The sequence below is a fragment of the Jaculus jaculus genome, chromosome 5 (assembly GCF_020740685.1).
Source record: "Jaculus jaculus isolate mJacJac1 chromosome 5, mJacJac1.mat.Y.cur, whole genome shotgun sequence".
Lineage (NCBI taxonomy): Eukaryota > Metazoa > Chordata > Mammalia > Rodentia > Dipodidae > Jaculus > Jaculus jaculus.
Genome location: NC_059106.1, coordinates 45,682,761 through 45,704,518, shown reverse-complemented (window position 1 = coordinate 45,704,518; position 21,758 = coordinate 45,682,761). Strand labels below are relative to the sequence as shown.

The 21,758-nt window shown below is 44.9% G+C and overlaps 1 protein-coding gene and 1 non-coding gene across 2 annotated transcripts in view; both read left to right on the top strand.

Annotated features, from left to right (window-relative positions):
- Positions 1 to 21,758, top strand: part of Mtor (mechanistic target of rapamycin kinase) — a 156,512-nt gene that overhangs the window by 97,383 nt on the left and 37,371 nt on the right. The window contains exons 31-36 of the mRNA XM_045151108.1: positions 5,588 to 5,688; positions 9,416 to 9,531; positions 9,838 to 9,915; positions 10,110 to 10,217; positions 16,578 to 16,703; positions 16,785 to 16,916. Coding sequence (XP_045007043.1) covers positions 5,588 to 5,688; positions 9,416 to 9,531; positions 9,838 to 9,915; positions 10,110 to 10,217; positions 16,578 to 16,703; positions 16,785 to 16,916 — 661 coding nt within the window. The remainder of the gene's footprint in view (positions 1 to 5,587; positions 5,689 to 9,415; positions 9,532 to 9,837; positions 9,916 to 10,109; positions 10,218 to 16,577; positions 16,704 to 16,784; positions 16,917 to 21,758) is intronic.
- On the top strand, positions 8,827 to 8,933 carry LOC123461137. Its single transcript, XR_006637455.1, has one exon. It is a non-coding gene; the product is annotated as a U6 spliceosomal RNA (small nuclear RNA).

Below are 21,758 nucleotides of genomic sequence, written 5' to 3'. Positions count from 1 at the left end.
TCTTTCTCTCTCTTTCTCACACATCTCTCAAATAAATAAACAAAAATATTTTTTTAAAAAAGAGCTGGGCATAGTGGCACACAGCATTAATCCCAGCACTCAGGATGCAGAAGTGGGAGTATCTTCATGAGTTTGAGGCCACCCTGAGGCTACATAGTGAATTCCAGGTCAGGTCAGCCTGGGCTAGAGAGAGACTCTACCTCGAAAAACCAATAAATAAGTCAAAAACAAACAAACACTAGACATGTGATTTTGTCAATCCCCTCATGTTACAGTTGAGGAAAGTAAAGCTCATAGAAATGTAACAGCTTGCCTGAGGTCTCCCTAAGAGCAAGTGATAGGGATCTCCTAACATTGTAGCTCTCAGTCCCATAAACCTTTGATCTCTTGGGTTCTTTCCAGTTTTATAATTACCTATAAAGTCTAAGTGGCTGGTGATGCTGACCAAGGGATTTAAGAATGCTGTAGGCTAAAGAAATTTAAAGAGAGATGAAAGAAATAGAATTTATTTCCTGGTCTTGTGCCGTTTTCTGATGTAGTTTATTTAGTCAGTTCTGTTTAGAGTGCATTTTCTAAATTTCTTGGTTTGTGCATGTATTCTGAACTTGCCTCAGGCAGATATTCACTGAAATTGGTATCAGGAATGATCTGGACTGACCATTGAGAGTTAAGACTCTTCCCTTCCTCTGTGCTCATCTGCCTCCTAAAAGCTAACCAGGAGAGGTGGACCACCCTCCCCCATCCAGCCCTCTGGTTATACAGATCCTTCCCTTCCCCATACTCTTCCCACACAGCCTGAGTCTTGGAGAATAGATTTCCCAGACTGAGATCACAGGCAGCCAACTTATGGAGGCAGTGCACATGAAAGACCTTGCTAAGCCTCATGCTTTAGCTCTGGGCAGAGTCTTAGAGGGCAACCTATTTACCATAAGAATCTCAGACATTTAGCCTAGTGGGCTGCCCAAAGACTAGAGACAGAGTGTGTGTGTGTGTTTGCCATTGTGCAGCCCTGTGCATATGTATGTGGAGAATAGAAGAGAATGCCAGGTGTTCTCTTTATCACTCATCCATATTTCCTTGAGACAGAGTCTCTCACTGAACCTGGAGCTCCCTTTTTTTTTTTTAATTTTTTTCATTTATTTGAGATTGAGGAAGAGAAAGGGTGGATGGATGGATGGATGGGCATGCCAGGGCCTTCCACCACTACAAACTCCAGATGCATGCATCACTCTGCATCTGTTGTCATGTAGGCCCTGGATAATGGAAGCCAGGCTGTCAGGCCTTGTAAACAAGCACCTCAATTGCTGAGCCATCACTCCAGCCCTCATATTTTGATCAATCTAGCTGGCTAGTGAGCCCCTCAGATCCATGTGTTTGCATGACAAACACCCCAGCCAGATGCATAAAGGGGTATATGCATCTGGAGTTCATTTGCAGTGGCAAGAGGCTTTAGAGTTCCCATATGCTCTGGCTGTCTCTATTCCCTGCTTATAAATAAGTAAATAAATGTGTGCGTGTGTGTGTGTGTGTGTGTGTGTGTGTGTGTGTGTGTGTGTGTATTTGCTTGTTTTGTTTTCAAGGGAGAACCTAGCTCTAGCCCAGGCTGACCTAGAATTCACTATGTAGTCTCTCAGGGTGGCCTTGAACCCACAGTGATCCTCTGGCCTCTGCCTCCCAAGTGCTAGGATTAAAGGCATGTGCCACCACACTTGGCAAATTAGGTTTTATTTGTTTTGGTTTGGTTTGGTTTGGTTTGGTTTGGTTTGGTTTTTTGAGGTAGGGTCTCACTCTAGCTCAGACTGACCTGGAATTCACTCTGTAGTCTCAGGGTGGCCTTGAACTCAAAGTGATCCTCCCACCTCTGCCTCCCGAGTGCTGGGATTAAAGGCATGCACTACCACGCCCAGCCGTCTTGGTAAATTAGTTTTTTAAGACTAAAAATTAATATATAGCTTTGTCCCTTACCTCTAGAAGACCCTGGGATATCCAGCAAGACCCAAACAAAAATGTATGGCATGGGTCAGCTGTTCCTATACTCTGAATCAATGAGTTTCAAACTGTGTAGCCTCTTGACCCATCCCAGACCTACTAACTAGGAAATAAAAACTTGGAGTGGGTCTCAGAAGAAAATCCTCTAGGGGATTCTGGTGCATGTGGCAGGTTGAATACTACTGCACCAAGCTGAGCCCTGAAAGGAGAGGAGTGAAGGTTTCCAAGCTTTGGGGTAGCACCAAACCAACACTGAGGTTCATCCTACCCTGTCACGGAGCTTCAGTAAGTACATGGGGTGCAGTGGCTACTACTTGGTGTTTCCTGTATATTGAGGCAGAAGGCTTGTGTACCTAGATCTGTTGAGCTTGTGCCAGAGAGACCATGAAGTTAGTATCTGTTGTGCTGAATGATGGGTACTGGCTATGAGCACTTCTGGAGGTGGTCTCATGAGCTTCTCAGAAGACTCAGCAGGCTCACTCCAGCATTTTGTTTTGTTTTGTTTTTTGCTTTCTCGATGTAGGGTCTCACTCTAGCCCAGGCTGACCTGGAATTCACTGTGTAGTCTCGGGGTGGCCTTGAACTCATGGCGATCCTCCTACCTCTGCCTCCCGAGTGCTGGGATTAAAGGTGTGTGCCACCATGCCCGGCAACTCCAGCATTTTTATAGACACACACATCACCTGTAGCAGAGCCTCTTAAGTTTCTCCATTCTTGGACTGGAGAGACAACTTAGCAGTTAAGACACTTGCCTGAGAAGCTTAAGGACTCAGATCCGATTCCCCAGTACCATGTAAGCCAAATGCACAAGGCGGTACATGCATCTGCAGTTTGATTGCAGTGGATAGAGCCCTGGTGTACCCATTCTTTCGCTGTCTGTCTATCTCTTTCTCCCTGTCTCTCTCTCTCAAATAAATAAAGTATGTTTTTTTTAATTTTCCATTCTCAACCTCTTTCATATAAGAAAAAACTTTGTGTGTGTTTGTATGTGTGTTTTATGTGCAGCTGTGCAGGTCTGCATATATGCAGAGGCCAAAAGCAGACATCGGTGTTCTTCATTGCTCATTCACATATTTCCTTGGGGATGGAATCTCTCTGAATGCAAAGCATTGGTTTTCACAAGACCCAGTGGTTCTCGTTCTCTGTTCTTGGCTCCCCATAGGACTGTGGTTACAGACATGCTTGGCTATGACCAGCTGTTTACATGGGTCCTGGGAATTAAATGCAGCAGGCTTCAGGTCCTCTCAGACCTTCCTGCTTGCAGTAAATGTTCTTGCCCAGTGAGCCATCACCCCATCCCTCATGTAAGAAAATTTTACTTCACCCTGAGTATACAGATAAATAAAATAGGTATAAAAATCATTTAGGACTATAAATCAAATCTCAGTATCTAGCAGGACCTAGTAGATTGTGTCCCAGCACTTGAGAGGCTGGGGAAGGAGGATCACAAATTTAAGGCCATCTTTGGCTGCCTAGTAAGGTTGAGGCCAGCCTGGAATTCATGAGACTTTGTCTAAAAAAATTCTACAGGGCTGGAGAGATGGCTTAGCGGTTAAGCGCTTGCCTGTGAAGCCTAAGGACCCCGGTTCGAGGCTTGGTTCCCCAGGTCCCACGTTAGCCAGATGCACAAGGGGGCGCACGCGTCTGGAGTTCGTTTGCAGTGGCTGGAAGCCCTGGCGCGCCCATTCTCTCTCTCTCCCTCTATCTGTCTTTCTCTCTGTGTCTGTCGCTCTCAAATAAATAAATAAATTAATTAATTAAAAAAAAAATTCTACAGAAGGGCTGGAGAGATGGCTTAGCAGTTAAGGCACTTGCCTGCAAAGCCAAAGGACCCAGGTTTGATTCCCCAGTACCTACATAAAGCCAGATGCACAGGGTGGCGCATGCATCTAGAGTTTGTTTTCAGTGGCTAGAGGCCCTGGTGTGCCCTTTCTCTCTCTCTCTCTCATAAATAAATAAGTAAGCTTTTAAAAATAGAATCTTGACTGGGGCAATTGCCCAGTGGTTAAAGGTGCTTGCTTGCAAAGCCTGCTGGCCTAGGTTCAATTCCCCAGTACCCATGAAAGCCAAATGCACAAGAGACCCTGCTGTGCCTGTTTTCTCCCTCCCTGTCTCTCTTTGTATTTTTTCTCTCCTTCAAATAAAAATATTTTAGGTGCCGGGCATGGTGGCGCACGACTTTAATCCCAGCACTCGGGAGGCAGAGGTAGGAGGATCGCCATGAGTTCAAGGCCACCCTGAGAGTACAGAGTTAATTCCAGGTCAGCCTGGACCAGAGTGAGACCCTATCTCAAAAAACCAAAAAAAAAAAATATATATATATATATATATATATATTAGGGCTGGAGAGATGGCTTAACGATTAAGCGCTTGCCTATGAAGCCGAGGGACCCTGGTTTGAGGCTCGATTCCCCAGGACTCATGTTAGCCAGATGCGCAAGGGTGTGCAAGTGTCTGGAGTTCATTTGCAGTGGCCGGAGGCCCTGGCACGCCCATTCTCTCTCTCTCTCTCTCTCTCTATCTGCCTCTTTCTCTCTCTGTCTGTCGCTCTCAAATAAATAAATAAAAATGAACAAAAAAATTCAAATATTTTAAAAGAATAAACAATTGGGCCTGGAGAAATGGCTTAGCAGTTAAGGTACTTGCCTATGAAGCCCTTAAGGACCCAGGTTCAATTCCCCAGAATCCAGTTAATCCAGGTATACAAATGTAGCACATGTATATGGAGTTTGTTTGCAGTGGGCAGAGGCCTAGTGCACCCATTCATATTCATTCTCTCTCCCTCCCTCCCCCTCTCTCTCTCTCTCTCTCTGTCACTCTCACTTTCTCTCGCTCTGCTCTCTCAAGTAAATAAAATAAATTAAAATTTAAAAACAAGAGCTGGGAGTGGGCGTGGTGGCACATGCCTTTAATCCCGGCACTCGGGAGGCAGAGGTAGGAGGATCGCTGTGAGTTCATGGCCACCCTGAGACTACATAGTGAATTCCAGGTCAGCCTGTACCAGAGTGAAACGCTACCTTGAAAAACAAAACAACAACAAAAAAAAATTTAGAAAATCTCCTAATCCTTTCCCATACTCTTAATAACTGTGCAGCATCTTGAGAGTCTGGATTTCTGCTTGATAGGATCATTGACAGTCAATGAAACCTTTCCTCTGTACACATGAACTTCATTTGGCTTTCATTTAAGACTGAGCTTTTAAGAGCCAGCTCTCACTATAGCTAGGGGCCCAAAATGAATGTCCAGATGGGTCTCTTCACATTGCTTTCTCTGTTAGGCCTGTCACAGGGAAAGGGCCCAGAATGCACTGGAAGAGGAGAGAAGTTCTTTGATATCTATGAAGGGGCCAGATGTTTAGGACATCTCACATCACACAGACACTGTCGCGGTTCTTGATTAGCTCGCCTGCAGATTATGAACACCAGGCCACTAGAAACCACAGACAGCCCATTGACTTCTCTGTTTACAGACTGCAATTCAAGGCATGCCCCCATGACACTAGTTGTTCAGTAGCTTCAGCTAACCCAAGGGGCTAGAGAGGATGGTTGGTGGGATGTAGAGGGGGCTTCAGCTGATCTACTTGTTTCTCTTCCTTCAGGGGACAGCTTCACCAGCAGTGCTGTGAAAAGTGGACTCTGGTCAATGATGAGACCCAAGCTAAGATGGCCCGGATGGCCGCAGCAGCAGCATGGGGTTTAGGTGAGGTTTCTCCATGGGACCTGGCCATAACAACCACGTACAGTCCAATCACTTCTCTACATCCAGCCTTCCAATTCAAGGATTCCCCTGTCATAACCAGTTCCTCTGTAGCTGGCTGAGTGGGGAGAGTGAAGCTGATGACTATTAAAGAATGAGGTGCTAGGCCGGGTGTGATGGTGCACGCCTTTAATCCCAGCACTCAGGAGGCAGAGGTAGGAGGATTGCCATGAGTTCAAGGCCACCCTGAGACTACATAGTTAATTCTAGGTCAGCCTGGACCAGAGTGAGACCCTACCTCAAAAAACCAAAAAAAAAAAAAAGGAATGAGGTGCTATGAGCTGGATATGGTGGAACATGCCTTTAATCCTAGCACTCGGGAAGCAGAGGTAGGAGGATCACTGAGTTCGAGGCCACCCTGAGACTACATAGTGAATTTCAGGTCAGCCTGAGCTAGAGTGAGACCCTACCCTGAAAAACCAAAAGAAAAAAGAAGAAGAAGAAGAAGGTGCTATGTCTGTAGCACTGTAGGGACTAGACGGGCATGGTGGGACATACCCTTGATCCCAGCACTCAGGAGGCAGAGGTAGGAGGATCACCATGAGTTTAAGGTCACCCTAAGACTTCATAGTGAATTCTAGGTCAACCTGGGCTAGAGCAAGACCCTACCTCAAAAAACAAAGATGTGTAAAGACCATCTGTACCCATCTACTTCTGTGTCCTCCACCCGTTCTGTGCACCCAATGATTCTGACTATCTTATTAGGAGTAAAAACTGGTCTTCATGGGGAAGTTAAGAAAAGCAAGGAGCAGGCATTGGACTTGAGATGCGGTGGGTGAGAACACCCCTCAGTCCAGTCTAAGGACCCAGACCCTCAAGACTGTACCTACATATTGTACCAGTCTCATGTGCCAGGCTGTGCCTTGTGATTCTGGCTGACCTACCATAAATCAGGATTCCCTCCGTCACCTCTTAAGGTTCTCTAATTTGGCAAGATACCTCACAGAACTCAGAGGAACACTTCACTCGTGTGACTTGTTTGTTGTGAAGAGTACAAATGAACAAGTGCATAAGGTGAAGTCCAGTAAGGCCCAGAGCACAAGTGCACTGCCGGCTTCCAAGCCCATGAACGCATCTTCTACCTCTTTAGGTCCCATCGTTCAAGAGCAATCTTTTCTCACAGGCTGTATGCCAAGAAGCATGGACAGAGACTGGGTATATTTTTTCTTATGCCACAGTGGGATTTATCTTTGTTTTTGACAAAATACTATTGTATTTTTCTATAACTGAAGTCTAGAAATAAAATAAGCAGTCCCAGCTTGATAATTTGGCTGTATAGTCATTCATCTTTCCCCATTTCTACATTGCATACTTACTTTACCTCATAATCCCATGTGGTGGTTGGAGCTCCACCCATCCTGTCTTTATCTCAGATAGTAAAGGGGGAATGTAGTTTTCTGTCTCTTTGGTCCAAAGCTCTACCCATCCTGTTTTTATCTCTGATAGTAAAGGGAGAACTTAGTTTTCTATCTCTTTTTATTTCTTTTTTAAAAATATTTTTATTATTTGTAAGCAGAAAGAGGTAGAAGAGAGACAGAAAGAAAGAATGGGCATACCAGGGCCTCCAGCCACTGCAAATGAACTCCAGTTGCATGTGGCACTTTGTACATCTGGCTTTACATGGGTACTAGGGAATTGAACCTGGGTCATTAGATTTTGTAGGCAAGCACCTTAACTACCGAACTATCTCTCTCCAGCCCTCTTTTTATTTCTCAATGTCTATTATATGTCTTTCCCAACATAGATGTCCTTCACCTTCTCCACCAATGACAAATATTGTGGCTATTTTGTTTTCTGTGTTTTCTTTATTTCCTGACACTCTACAGTCTCACCTCTTCTCCAAGTGTGTTGAAAAACAGAGAATTTTCTTTAATCCCTACAGATATGTAGATTTCTGACACTAGCCCAGCAGAGGCTTATCATGTATGTGTTCCAGACATGTTTCTGATGGAAGAGGAGATGATAGGTCAAGTAACAGTGGGCCAGGTACAGTGCTTCACCTGTGGAGACAAGAAAGTGGCACAATGCCCACCTCCATTCTGTCCCTCCTGAGTCAGAGTTTCTTTCTGACCTGAACTCTGAGCTTCCTCCGGAAACAACTTTTAAAAACAAATTGCTTCCTGAGGAGTCATCCTTTGCTATTTGCTTTTGCCCAGAGGCATTGAAAATGAATGAGCCAGTGGTCTGGAGTGAAAGGCAGGAAAATGCCTTGTAGAATCCATAGCCCTGCAGTTTGCAACTAATGAGGCTAATATCCTCCCTGCAAATGGCCCTGGCAGTCCTGGCATTTGATGCCTGTTCAACCCACCAGGGATGTGCATGCTTCCTCGGGTGCAGCCATCTTCCCATTCTAACCTGACACAGACCACCGTGCTGTGGCTCAGCCCATCTTTCTGTTACAACAGCATGCTGAAATATTTACCTTCTCCCCCCTGAGGTGAAGATACTGCCGGAGGGAAAGGGCAAGCAGTCTGTCTAATCCTGTGTTCTGTCTGTGTAATGACCATTTTCAGTTGTTTGGAGGAAAATGTAATTTCCCAGTGTACCGCTGGACTGTGAAATACTCACTTGTAAGGAAGAAATGTGATCTTTTGTTACCTGGAGAAGCCTGCGGGAGTACTGTAGGTTAATGAGGGACAACATTAAACCCACTTGTTGTGCAAGCTTGGTGCTCATGCAATCTCTCTTCTTTTATGATGGTCCCTAGGGCAGCAGTGGAGTCCTTTGTTTAGAAGATAGGTCGGCTTTTTTTAAAAAATTAAATCAGGTTTGAGGAAATGATTTAGCAGATAAAAGCAGTTACTTGCAAAGAGTGCTGCCTGGGTTCAAGTCCCTAGCCACCAAGATGGGCTTTCACTTGCAGCCAGGGACCCTGACACCCATACACACACACACAAATAAACATTTTTTAAAAATTAAATCAAAGCCGGGCATGGTGGCACACGCCTTTAATTTCAGCACTCAGGAGGCAGAGGTAGGAGGATTGCTGTGAGTTTGAGGCCACCCTGAGACTCCATAGTGAAGTCCAGGTCAGCCTGGGCTAGAGTGAGACCCTACCTCGAAAAAAAAAAAAAAATCAAGGTGCTTGCTTCAGCAGCATGTATACTAAAATTGGAATAATATAGAGAAGATTAGCATGGTCCCTGCTTAAGGATGCCGTGCACATTCTTGAAGCAATCCACATTTTTGTGCATGTATCTGGAGTTCATTTGTTCATTTGCAGCAAGGAGCTACAGGCTCTGGTGCCCCTTCTCTCTCTCCCTATGTCTTTCTCTTTCTCTCTCTCTGGCTCATGTAATAGATCAATAAAATTTTAAAAAGAATTAAATCAAGCTAGGCATGGTGGCACACACCTCTAATCTCAGCATTCAGAAGGTAGAGGTAGGAGGGTCACTGTGAGTCTGTGAGTTCAAGGCCACCCTGAGACTACATGGTGAATTTCAGGTCAGCCTGGGCTACAGTGAGGCCCTATCTCAAAAAAAAAAAAAAAAAAACCAGCCCCCAAGATAGATAAAATGTCTTTGCAGGATTTTGGTGCATCAGGTCCAGGTCCATTTGAACTGCTTGTACCCAAAGCTAAATGAAAGTAGCAATGCTAAATATCGTGATTGCCTCTTTTATCCCAGACTGCTGGCCACCCTGATGCTTTCTTGTATGTTTGTACATGTAGGTCAGTGGGACAGCATGGAGGAGTACACCTGTATGATTCCACGAGATACTCATGATGGGGCATTTTACAGAGCCGTGTTGGCATTACATCAGGACCTCTTCTCCTTGGCCCAACAGGTAAAACCTAAGTGAGCCTAGATTTCCCAGCAAGGAAAATGTTACTGTGCACAACTGCATGGTTGCAAAGCACACATATAATATATATAATATATAGGGTACTGTACTTATGCTCTGTTTATTTGGCCCTTTGAACTCATTAGGAAGACAGATCCCAGGTGTCTTCCCTACCCTGGGAAAGCTTTCTCTGCATCACTGGGATCAAAGTGAGATGAAAATCTTGTGCAGCCAGTTGGGAAGCACTGCTGTAACCATAAACTTGCAAGCCTAGAGCCCAGGTTCACAGGTTCCTTGTCTATCTCCTAGTGCATTGACAAGGCCAGGGACCTGCTGGATGCTGAGCTGACGGCCATGGCAGGAGAGAGCTACAGCCGGGCCTATGGGGTGAGTGTTGAATAGTCTGCATGTTGTCACTGTTTGAGACTTACTGTAATTCTGTTTTCAGGGCAGACTGTTGAGGAGTCAACAGGCTACAAAGCACTTGCTTGTGCCTGACACTGGAAGATGTGATTTAAATGCATCCTGTCTGTTGGGTTGTCTTTGCAGTAATGAGGTTGAATGTTATTTGCTTCCATCAGGCCATGGTCTCTTGCCACATGCTGTCTGAGCTGGAGGAAGTTATCCAGTACAAACTTGTCCCTGAGCGACGCGAGATCATCCGCCAGATCTGGTGGGAGAGGCTACAGGTAAGCAGGTAGATAGCCAGGTTTCTTGCATACCCTACCCAGGCTCTGCATAGCACTTACACTTCCCACTCTCACTCCATGTGCTCCACCTGCCTCCCCTGCCGAGCAGGAAAGGCTCTTCATCTCAGCAACGGCCCTGAGGGAGTGGCACGTGACAGCTTCCTCCTGTGCTTCTGTAGGGATAAAAGAAAATTTGTTTAACAGGTGACCCCTAGGAACAATTGTTGGTTCTTGCTGAGTGTGGTGACGCACGCCTTTAGTCCCAGCACTTAGAAGGTTGAGTAGGAAGAATACTGAGTGCAAGGCTAGCCTTGGACCACAAAGTAGCTCCTGATCAACCTGGGCTAGAGTGAGACACTGTTTAGAAAATAATGACAGAAGCCAGGTGCACTCCTTTAATCCCAGCACTCGGGAGGCAGAGGTAGGAGGATCACCATGAGTTCAAAGCCACCCTGAGACTACATAGTAAATTCCAGGTCAGCCTGGGCTAGAGTGAAACTCTACCTTGAAAAACAAAAACGAAAAACAAACAACAACAGTCCTGTAATCCAGTACTTGGGAGGTATAGATAGGAGTGATACAGGATTTGGGGGTTCAAGAGGAGTGTGGGTTCAGTCCTACCTTTAATAAAGAATTGATGGGGCTGGAGGGATGGTTCAGTGGTTAAGGCACTTGCCTGCAAAGCTTGCTAACACAGATTTGATTCCCCAGTACCCACATAAAGCCAGATGCACAGGGAGGTCCATGCATCTGGAGTTCATTTGCAGTTGCTGAAGGCCCTGGATCTTCCATTTTCTTTCTCTCTCTCTCTTTCTCTTTCTCTCTCTCTCCTTGCAAATGAATAAATAAAAATATTTTTAAAAAGAATTAATAAAGACAGGCTCAAATATAAAGTATTAAGTTTGCTGAGGGGAAATTGCAAATTGTGGGGTTTAAGGGAGATTAGGATCCAGGAAAGTAAAGCTAGAAAAGATTCATAGATACATGGGAAGTAGAATCTATGAGCTTTTGTAGGGAAACTTAGAAGAAACCTTCATGGCATCTGCTATGTGTTTTTAGAGAAATTTAAGAGGACAAATGGTGAGGCTCAAGGGAAAAAAATGAGAAAGGTGCCAGGCACGGTGGTGCACACCTTTAATCCCAGCATTTGGGAGGCAGAGGTAAGAGGATTGCTGTGAGTTCAAGGCCACCCTGAGATAATATGGTGAATTCCAGATCAGCCTGGGCTACAGCAAGGTCCTACCTTGAAAAAACAACCAAAAAAAAAAGAGAAAGAGCATATATCGAAACAGAGATCAAGCGATTTATAAGTGAAATGAGTAACAAAGAGAGTTACACTCATGGTTACCTCGAGTTTAATGAAATTACACAGATAGCCTCGAGTTGGGGAGAGCACCCATGTGGTAAACCTGAAGTGTAAGGAAAATAAGCACATGGTAGGTTCAGAATGTAATAAAAGGGAGTAGTTACCCCAAACTATGAAGCAGAAGCAAGCAGAAAAGCCATCCAAACCAAGAAATAGTTTTATGCTGTCCCCCTGCACCCAGCCAGTGGTTCAGTGGTTAGAGGTACTTGATTGTAAAGCCTGCAAGCCAGGGTTCAATTTTCCAGTACCCATATAAAGCCAGACACACAAAGTAGGGCATGTGTTTGGAGTTGTTTGCATCAGCAAGAGGCCCTGGTATGCCCATTTTCTCTCTCTCTCTCTCACCTTCCCTCTTTTTCTCATAAATTAATTAAATATTCTTTAAAAAGAAAACAACAAAATTGGTGGTTCTCATGAAAGAGAGACTGATTAAGGGGACAGGGGATATGATGAAGAGTGGAGTTGCAAGGGGGAAAGTGGGGGGAGGGAATTACCATGGTTTATTGTCTATAATTATGGAAGCTGTCAATAAAAAAATAATTTTTTAAAAAATTGGTGGTTCTCAACCCTCAAATTGATGGTTCTATACAGTAGAATCAGCTGAAGAACAGCTCCTTTGGCTGATGATCACATCTAGGTGTAGACCCAGAATCCAAATCTTCCCCAGCTCCCAGGTGACTGATTACAGTGCAGTCCATACTTAGAGCCATTCCTGTGAGCACACATACTGACATGGGCATCCAACTTTTAAAAATATATATATTTTATTTATTTATTTGAGAGACAGAGACAGACAGAGGAAGAGGCAGAGAGAAGGAGAGAATGGGCACACCAGGGCCTCCAGCCACTGCAAACTAACTCCAGACACATGCGCCCCCTTGTGCATCTGGCTTATGTGGGTCCAGGGTCCTTAGGCTTTGCAGGCAAACGCCTTAACCACTAAGCCATTTCCCCAGCCCCACGTCCAGCTTTTTAATTAATTTATTTATTTGTTTTTTTTTTTTTTTTTTTTTTTTTTTGGTTTTTCGAGGTAGGGTCTCACTCCACCCCAGGCTGACCTGGAATTCACTATGGAGTCTCAGGGTGGCCTCGAACTCACAGCGATCCTCCTACCTCTGCCTCCCAAGTGCTGGGATTAAAGGCGTGCACCACCACGCCAGGCTCACATCCAGCTTTTTAAACAGCATTGCTTGATGTTCGCAATGCCAGCTCCCGTCGTGACAGATCTTTAGGTCAGAGTCAGCCTATTACCTTAGTTCAATCAAGCCTTTTGCCACTGCAGTTCCCTTTATAGAGAAGCGTTTCCAGGCCTCCACTGGTGTTTTCATGTAGATTCCAGTGGTTGTCATGTGCAGAGCTTCAGCGCCAGGCAGGGAGGGTCTTAGTGCACAAGGAAAGGAAAGCCAGCCCTCCAACTCAGAATAGTACAAAAGGAAAGACCATTAGTAAAGAGAAAGTGCTCTGAGGACGTGCCTCAGTTCTACAGTGCCTGCCTGGCATCCGTGAGGGGCTGGGTTCTAGCTCCTGCAAACACACACACACACACACACACACACACACACACACCTGGCATCCATGAGGGGCTGGGTTCTAGCTCCTGCACACACACACACACACACACACACACACACACACACACACACACACAACCACTCCCTCCTCTGAAAACCACCAGTCTCCCTCCCTGCTTCAGCCCTAAGCCATTTCCTCTCAGCCACATGCATACCTAATTCCAGGCTTGTCAGTAGCCTGATACAAACACTTTGACTCCATGCTGCATTCCTGTCTAAGAAGGTCAAGGCACATTCCACCGGACACCAGAGAGCAACAGGCACAGAAGCGCCGATGACTGTAGCTGTTTATGGCTCTGAGTGAGCACAGACAGTCCTTCTACACAGTTTATTAGTCATTATAAAGTGTCCAGGGAATGTTTTGATGGAAAATTGTCTGCTGGGCACCAGAATTATGAAAAGGAAGCATTTCCCACTTGGCTCCTTCACACCCTGGTGCCTATGATGGGTGAGGAGTTTCCAAATCAGGGACCTGATGAATTTCAGACACGCTGTCAAGTGGGACTTAGAAATAAAGACTTGAAAGGGAGATGGGATGGGCAGGGGAGTCCCATGCTGACATTGAGAACACCATCACCTCTTTATGCCTTGTGATTTTACTTTCTTCACATAGCAAGATGCTTTTTGGCCTACAGGGAGCCAAATTATCTCAGCATCTGGGAGAAACTAGCTATTGGTGAGAAGTAACCAAAATAGTCCCTTGATGTACTTTTTCCTGTTTTTCTAACTTTCTAAATCATTGTTGTCAAACTTCATGGGATGAAGAGCTATTATCCAAGGCTGAAAATAAAAGCATTACTGTGGTGGAAACTTGGCTATTGTGGATGGCTCGTAGTCAAAACTCTCAATGAACTGCTGGAGCTGGAAAGCTGCCAATGTTGTGGTCAACTCATTTAAGTTAAAATCCCTACCCAAGCCAGCCATGGTAGCACACGCTTATAATCCCAGCACTTGGGAGGCTGAGATAGGAGAATTTCCATGGGTTCAGGGCCAGCCTAGGCTACAGAGTGAGTTACAGGTCAGCCTCAGCTAGTGAAACCCTGCCTTTAAAAAATACTGGGCTGAGCCGGGCGTGGTGGTGCACGCCTTTAATCCCAGCACTCGGGAGGCAGAGGTAGGAGGATCACCAAGAGTTCGAGGCCACCCTGAGACTCCATAGTGAATTCCAGGTCAGCCTGAGCCAGAGTGAGACCCTACCTCGAAAAAAAAAAAAAAAATTGGGCTGGAGGGATGGATTAGCTTTTACGGCATTTGCCTGCAAAGCCAAAGGATCCAGGTTCAACTCCCCAGGACCCACGTAAGCCAGATGCACAAGGGGCGCTTGCATCTGGAGTTCATTTACAGTGCTGGAGGCCCTGGCGCGCCCAGCCCATTCTCTCTCTGTCTCTCCCTCCCTCCCTCTCTCTCTCTCTCTCTCTCTCTCTCTCTCTCTCTCTCTTTCCCCCTGCCTATTTCTGTATCTTTCTCTCTCTCTCTCAAATAAATAAATAAATGATTTTTTTTAAACTACAGGGCTGTAGAGATGCTTCAGTGATTATAGCACTTGCCTGTAAAACCTAAGGGCCCTGGTTCAATTCCCCAGTACCCACATGAAGCCAGGTGCATACTTCTGGAGTTCATTTGTTGCAGTGGTTAGAGGCCCTGGTGCACCCATTCTTTCTCTATCCACCTCATTCTCTCTCCCATTCTCTCTCTCTTTCTCAAATAATCCCTTCCCAGTGTCTGTCACAGGCAGTTTGAGATGTCATGTGCTGGGCATCTTCCTACCGATCATCCTAAAGTCAGGCCCAGACTGCACCCTAGTGTACAAGAGCTAGAAATCACTGTTGCTAGGCATTGTTCTTTCTCGAGGTAGGGTCTTGCACTAGCCCAGGCTGAGCTGAAATTCACTGTGTAGTGTCAGGCTGGGCCAGAACTCACAGTAATCCTGCTACCTCTGCCTCCCAAGAGCTGGATTAAAGGCATGTGCTACCACACCTGGCTGGTGCTATGCTTTTGAACTTATTTCTAGAGCACAACTCCTTGGGTTGATAGAATTTGCCCATTAAGTGACAGGTCTCTGGAATCCATCTCCTTTCCCGAATATAGCTTCTTACCAGCAAAAGTAAAAATGGTGAAGTTCGGGCTGGAGAAATGGTTCAGTGTTTAAGGTGCTTGCCTGTAAAGAAAGGTGAAGTTCAGTTAACCCCTACTAATTATTTGTTGTAAAATCATTTTAACCCCGTTGCCAATGATTAATTTGTTCTCTTTTCTTCTAATTACAGAGAAGCCACATAAGTAAATTAATGAGACCCTCCCCCCTTTGCATGTAGTATTTGTTTGTTTTGAAGTAGGGTCTCACTGTAGCCCAGGCTGACCTGTAATTCACTATACATTCTCAGGCTGGCCTGGGACTCATAGCAGTCCTCTACCTCTGCCTCACGAGTGCTGGGATTAAAGGCGTGCACCACTACAACCAGCTGTAATTATTTTTGTCTGCTTGCTTACTTAATTTTTATTTACTCATGTGTGCATGCATGCATGTGTGTGGGGGCATGCCAGAATCACTAGAAATGAACACCAGACACACGCACCACTCTGTGTCTGGCTTTACATGGGTGCTGGGAAGTTGAGCCCAGGCCAGCAGGCTTTGTAAGCAAGCGCTTTTAACTTTGAAGCCCTCTTCTCAGCTCCTAGATGTAGTTTTTGATCTGAGATCAGTAACAGTGAAGAGGAATGGATCTAAAACAGCCAACAAGGAGACTGTACCTAAAAGTTTGATGCAGGCCAAAACTTTGAGAACTTCATCAGTGTATAGACTGCCACCGCATCAACAGCAACACTTGAAATGTTAATTGTCTCAGTTTCTTATATATATAATCTTTTCAATTTGAATGATACATTTTAAATTTAATTTTTTATCAGTGATAGTCATAGTGAGAAACTAAAGCAAAATATTAGGAGTATATTATGCAGGGGGGGGAGCAAATACACTATTCATAACCAACAAAAGAAATTTAAATAATTCATCTTCTTTTTTTTTTTTCTTTTTTGGTTTTACAAGGTAGGTTCTCGCTTTAGTTCAGGCTGACCTGGAATTCACTCTGTAGTCTCAGAGTGACCTCGAACACATGGCATCCTCTTACTTCTACCTCTCAAGGGCTGGGATTAAAGGCATGTCCCACCACGCCCAGCTGAAATAATTTATTTAATCCTCACCACAGTCCTGTGAAGTTGATACTATTTCTGTTCCATTTTACAGTTCAATCAGAGAAGTTAAGTAACTTGCCCAAGGCCACATAGTAAGTGTCAGAACCAGGATTCTATTTGCTTATCAAATGGTTGAAATGCCTCTAATAGGTATTTCATTTGCAGTTCTGTGTTGTTTGTGGGGATCAAGGTGGAGCAAAGGACAAGTCTAACCCTCATTTTTGAATGTTCCAGGGCTGCCAACGTATTGTGGAGGACTGGCAGAAAATCCTCATGGTACGGTCTCTTGTGGTCAACCCTCACGAGGACATGAGAACCTGGCTCAAGTACGCAAGCCTGTGTGGCAAGAGTGGCAGGCTGGTGAGTAACCCCACACACCACATGACAGGGTGATGCCCCTGGTCTACTTCCGTTTATAACCTGCCCTCCCTTGTTTTTAAGGCTCTTGCTCATAAAACCTTAGTGTTGCTCCTGGGAGTTGATCCATCTCGCCAACTTGACCATCCCCTGCCAACAGTTCACCCTCAGGTGACCTATGCCTACATGAAAAACATGTGGAAAAGTGCTCGCAAGGTGAGTCCCAGTGCACAAGAGGCCACTTCTCCAGAGTGCTCACCTGATCTGCCTCTCATTACAGAAAGAACCAATGTCCTCACTACCACTACCTCCCCACAAATAAACTATACCTTAGATGCACATGTGCTGTTGGTCAGACCAATTCATGTGCTCACCATGGTTTATTGAAAGTGCTGAAGCCAGTGGCATATATAGCTTTAATCCCAGCATTCCAGAGGCAGAGGGGAGGATCACTGTGAGTTCCAGGCCACCCTGGGACTACAGAGTGAGTTCTGTCCCTGTCAGCCCGGGCTAAAATGAAATCCTACCTCGGGAGAAAAAAGAAAAAAGGGGAGGAAGGGAGAATACGCTGGTACATAAAGATACAGTTTGTGGGCTGGAGAGATGGCTCAGTGGTTAAGCCTAAGGACCCTGGTTCAAGGTTTGATTCCCCAGGACCCATGTAAGCCAGATGTACAAGGTGGCACATACATCTGGAATTCATTTGCAGTGGCTGGAAGCCTTGGCGCCCCATATTCTCCCCCCCCCACCTCTTTCTCTGTCACCCTCAAATAAATAATTCTCTGTCAACCTCAAATAATTAAATAAATATAAAAATAATTTTTTGAAAAATACAGTTTGTATCCCACAAGAGAAGATGGGGCAAATATAACATATTCATGAAAACGCAGACTAGAGCTTTTGCAAGACCAATTTGGTTTTCTCTCAGACTTCTGGCCTCCTTTCCTGTCATCAGTTTGGATTTAAAAGCAACAACAACATGCAGAGTGTAACGCTGAAACAAGGACGGAAAGTTTTCTTGAAGCCACTATAGAATTCTTATTTACAGACAAGCTATTGGGAAATAGTTGTGGGTTTTGGCTTATGTTTTGTTTTTGTTTTTGAAGTAATCTCTCTGGGTGATAGTGGTAATTAATAAGTAGGCCCTGAAGATGAAATCGCACCTGCTCTGGCTCCCCTATCATCCTCTTTACAACAACATGAGGAAAGAGTGAAAACCAGACACCAGAGCCATAGCTGTAGGAGCTGGTAAGTAGGAGTTGTGTCTGTGAAGGTGTACTAGAAGGTTCTTGCACTGGTCTAGGGCCTGACATCTTTTGTAGGTGGTTGGATCTGCATGACTCTGAATACTCCCCAGAGTGATCCATAGTCCTGCATCCAGGTGCCTCGTCTCTGACTGAGGTTTGCCTCATTATTAATGCTCTGTTTCCTTCTCCAAGTGTGCAGTTTAGGGTTTGGGTTTGTTTTTGTTGTTGTGTTTTTTAGTCTCTGAGCCTCCCAAGCCAGAGTATTTGTGATTCAAAGCCTGACTTCCTCCAGGCAAATGAGAAAACCAGAAGATGCTGGATCTGAGTCTGGCTTCTTTCTGGGTAGAGCCTCCAAGTCTTTCTCTTGCTGAAAGCAGCAGAAGGAGCCTTTTAGGGGCCTTAACCAAAGAATGACTTCTTTCAGCAAAGGACCAAGGTCCTCGTTGTGCACAGAATATGAACTTTTCTTAGTGGCCCAAATTCTGGTGAGGTTCAAGATTTAGAAAGCTATTTAAAGTTAGTACTTGGACGTGAGGCCTAGCTCTAGCAATGTCACCTTGGCACAGTGTAGGGGCTCCCCAAAGAGTGCTCCTTACTGACTATTCTCTGAGCTAGTCACTTAGCAGCTTGACTTCCCTATCAGCAAGTTTATTTCTTCCCTGCCTTGTCTAAGACAATGTGGAGGACAGCAAAGCCTGTCCTGCAGCACCAAGTATCCATTTGCCTAGGTGAGACTTATGGCAGAGTCTAGAGGCAAGTCTGGTCCCTGTCTGAGACTTCACTGGCCAAGGTAATTCCTGCTCATAATCTACCTAGACGTAGGACTCTCAAAGTGTAGTGCTATGTCCAGCCTCATCTCCATGTTCCTGAGGGAAGCTCTTTCCTCCAGTGAACTACTTCTTTGTTTACAAGAGAGAAAGAATTACTTTTCTACTCTTTATTTCTTTTAATTTTTTTGTTTGTTTGTTTTATTGTTGTTTGGGGGTTTTTGTTTGTTTAGTTGGTTGTTTGGTTGGTTTTCATTTTTCGAGGTAGGGTTTCACTGTAGCTCAGGCTGACCTGGAATTCACTATGTAGTCTCAGGGTGGCCTCAAACTCATGGAGATCCTCCTACCTCTTCCTCCCAAGTGCTGGGATTAAAGGCGTGCGCCACCACACCCAGCTTCTTTGCTTCTTTTAAATACAGTGTTTGCAATTTCTTGAAACTAGCTTGCCTTATGTTACACAGTAGAAAAATACTGGATTTTCCCATGCTGTAGAAACTCAACATGGGGTCTCACTCCCACCGTCATACCCAGCCTCCCCAGGTTGAGCAGTCTGTTCAGCTCATTGTTAAGGCTCCACAGAGCATGAGCTACCTGGATGTAAATGACACACAGCATATGGGCTCTGAAGAGCGCTGGTATCATAGTTCCTGGTTTAGTTCCCACCTGCTGGATGAGCACACTGAGTTAGCGATCCCATTCTAGTTGAGTGACTCTCAGCACTACCTTCCATGTTCTTTAAGTCAGTCATGTCTGCCCAATGGTACCTTCCTGGGAGGAAAACTAAAGGGACATGTATCACTTCACAGCTAGAAGAAGGTGATTAGCTCAGTTTTCAAAGCATTGGTACTCCATGAAAGCAGATGTGTCTTGCTCGCCTTGGGAACATCTGTGTGTCTACCCCCACCCTCATGCATGGATTGCCTATCTGATAAATGGTTTTTGATGTCATTCTGACTCTGGGTTGATCTCTCTCTCTTTTATTTTATTCTTTTAAGGATATATCCTACTATGTAGCCCAGGCTAGTCTTGAATTCTTTTTTAAAATATTTTATTTATTTATTTAAGAGAGAGAGGCAGATAAAGAGAGAGGGCTGGAGAGATGGCTTAGCAGTTAACGTGCTTGCCTGCAAAGCCTAGGGACTCATGTTCGATTCTCCAGGTCCCATGTAAGCTGGACACACAAGCTGACACAAGATCACATATGCACACAAGGTGGCACACATGTCTGGAGTTCAGTTGTATTGGCTGGAGGCCCTAGAACACTAATTCTTTCTCCATCATCTTAAAAAAAATGGTCAAGGGCTGGAGAGATGGCTTAGCGGTTAAGCGCTTGCCTGTGAAGCCTAAGGACCCCGGTTCGAGGCTCGGTTCCCCAGGTCCCACATTAGCCAGATGCACAAGGGGGCGCACACGTCTGGAGTTCGTTTGCAGAGGCTGGAAGCCCTGGCGCGCCCATTCGCTCTCTCTCCCTCTGTCTGTCTTTGTGTCTGTTGCTCTTAAATAAATAAAAAATTTTAAAAAATAAAATAAAAATAAAATAAATGGTCAAGCCAGGTGTGATGGCACATGCCTTTAATCCCAGGACTCAGTAGGAAGAGGTAGGAGGATCACTGTGAGTTCGAGGCCATCCTAAAAATACAGAGTGAATTCCAGGTCAGCCTGGACTAGAGTAAAAACCTAATTGGGAAAAAAAAAAAAAAAAAGTCTATTGGGCTTGCCTCAAAAAAAAATAAATAAGTAAAGAGAGAAAGAAAAAATTGGTGTGCCAGGGCCTCTAGCCACTGCAAACAAAACTCCAGATGCATGTACCACCTTGTGCATCTGGCTTATGTGGGTCCTGGGGAAATCAAACCTGAGCCCTTACACTTCACAGGCAAGCTCCTTAACTGCTGAGTTATCTCTCCAGCTCGGTCTTTCTCTTTCCTCCCTCCCTCCCTCCCTCTTTCTCTCTCTGTCTGTCGCTCTCAAATAAATAAATAAAAATAAGCAAATCAAAGTAGGGTCTCACTGTAGTACAGGCTGACCTGGGACTCATTGTGTTGTCTCAGGCTGGCCTCAAACTCACAGTGATCCTCCTACCTTTGCCTCCCAAGTGCTGTGTCCATTTTTTTAAATTAAATTTTTCATTAACAGTTTTCATATCTGTACATAATATATTTTTTTTATTTTTTTAATACTTTATTTATTATTTGAGAGAATGGGCACGCCAGGGCCTCTAGCCTCTGTAAACAAACTCCAGATGCATGCACCGCCTTGTGCATCTGGCTTACATGAATCAAACCTGGCTCCTTGGGCTTCACAGGCAAATGTCTTAACTGCTGAGCCATCTCTCCAGCCTACGTAATGTATTTTGATCGTGATCCCCTCCCATTACTTTCTTTTTTTTCAGAACCCCTTCTTTCCAAGTAGTCCCTCTTCTATTTTGATGCCTTTTTTCCTCTCCTCCTGACATGTTGATGAGCCCAGTATTGTTCAAACCTTGCACGTGTAACAACAGCAAATGTGAGGCCATGAATGCAGTGGCCACTTCATGTCTAGAAGATAGCATTTCAAAGCACTTCTCCCCATTCTTTGGCTCTCATATTCTTTCCTCCAGTTCTTCCATGTTTCCTGAGCCTTGGCAGGTGTGATAGAGATGTCTTATTTAGTGCTGAGAACTCAACTGTCACATTTTTTAATATTTTATTTATTTGAGAGGGAGAAAGGCAGATAGAGAGAGAGAGAGTGGGCACACCAGGGCCTCTAACCACTGCAAATGAACTCCAGACACACACACTACCATGTGCACCTGGATTTTCGTGTGTACCAGGGAATCAAACCTGGGTCATTTGTCTTTGTAGGCAAGCACCTTAACTGCTAAGCCATCTCTTCAGCCCCCAACTATCACTTTTTCAAGCAAGTGCCTTTAACCACAGAGTCATCTCCCCAGCCCTGTTACTTTTTCTCAGCACTTTGAAGAGCTTTGCATCTCCCCAGTGGTCATGGCCATCTGCAGAAGTTTCTCTGGCTGAAAGTGAGAGCATCACTAGACTATGGCTAGAAAC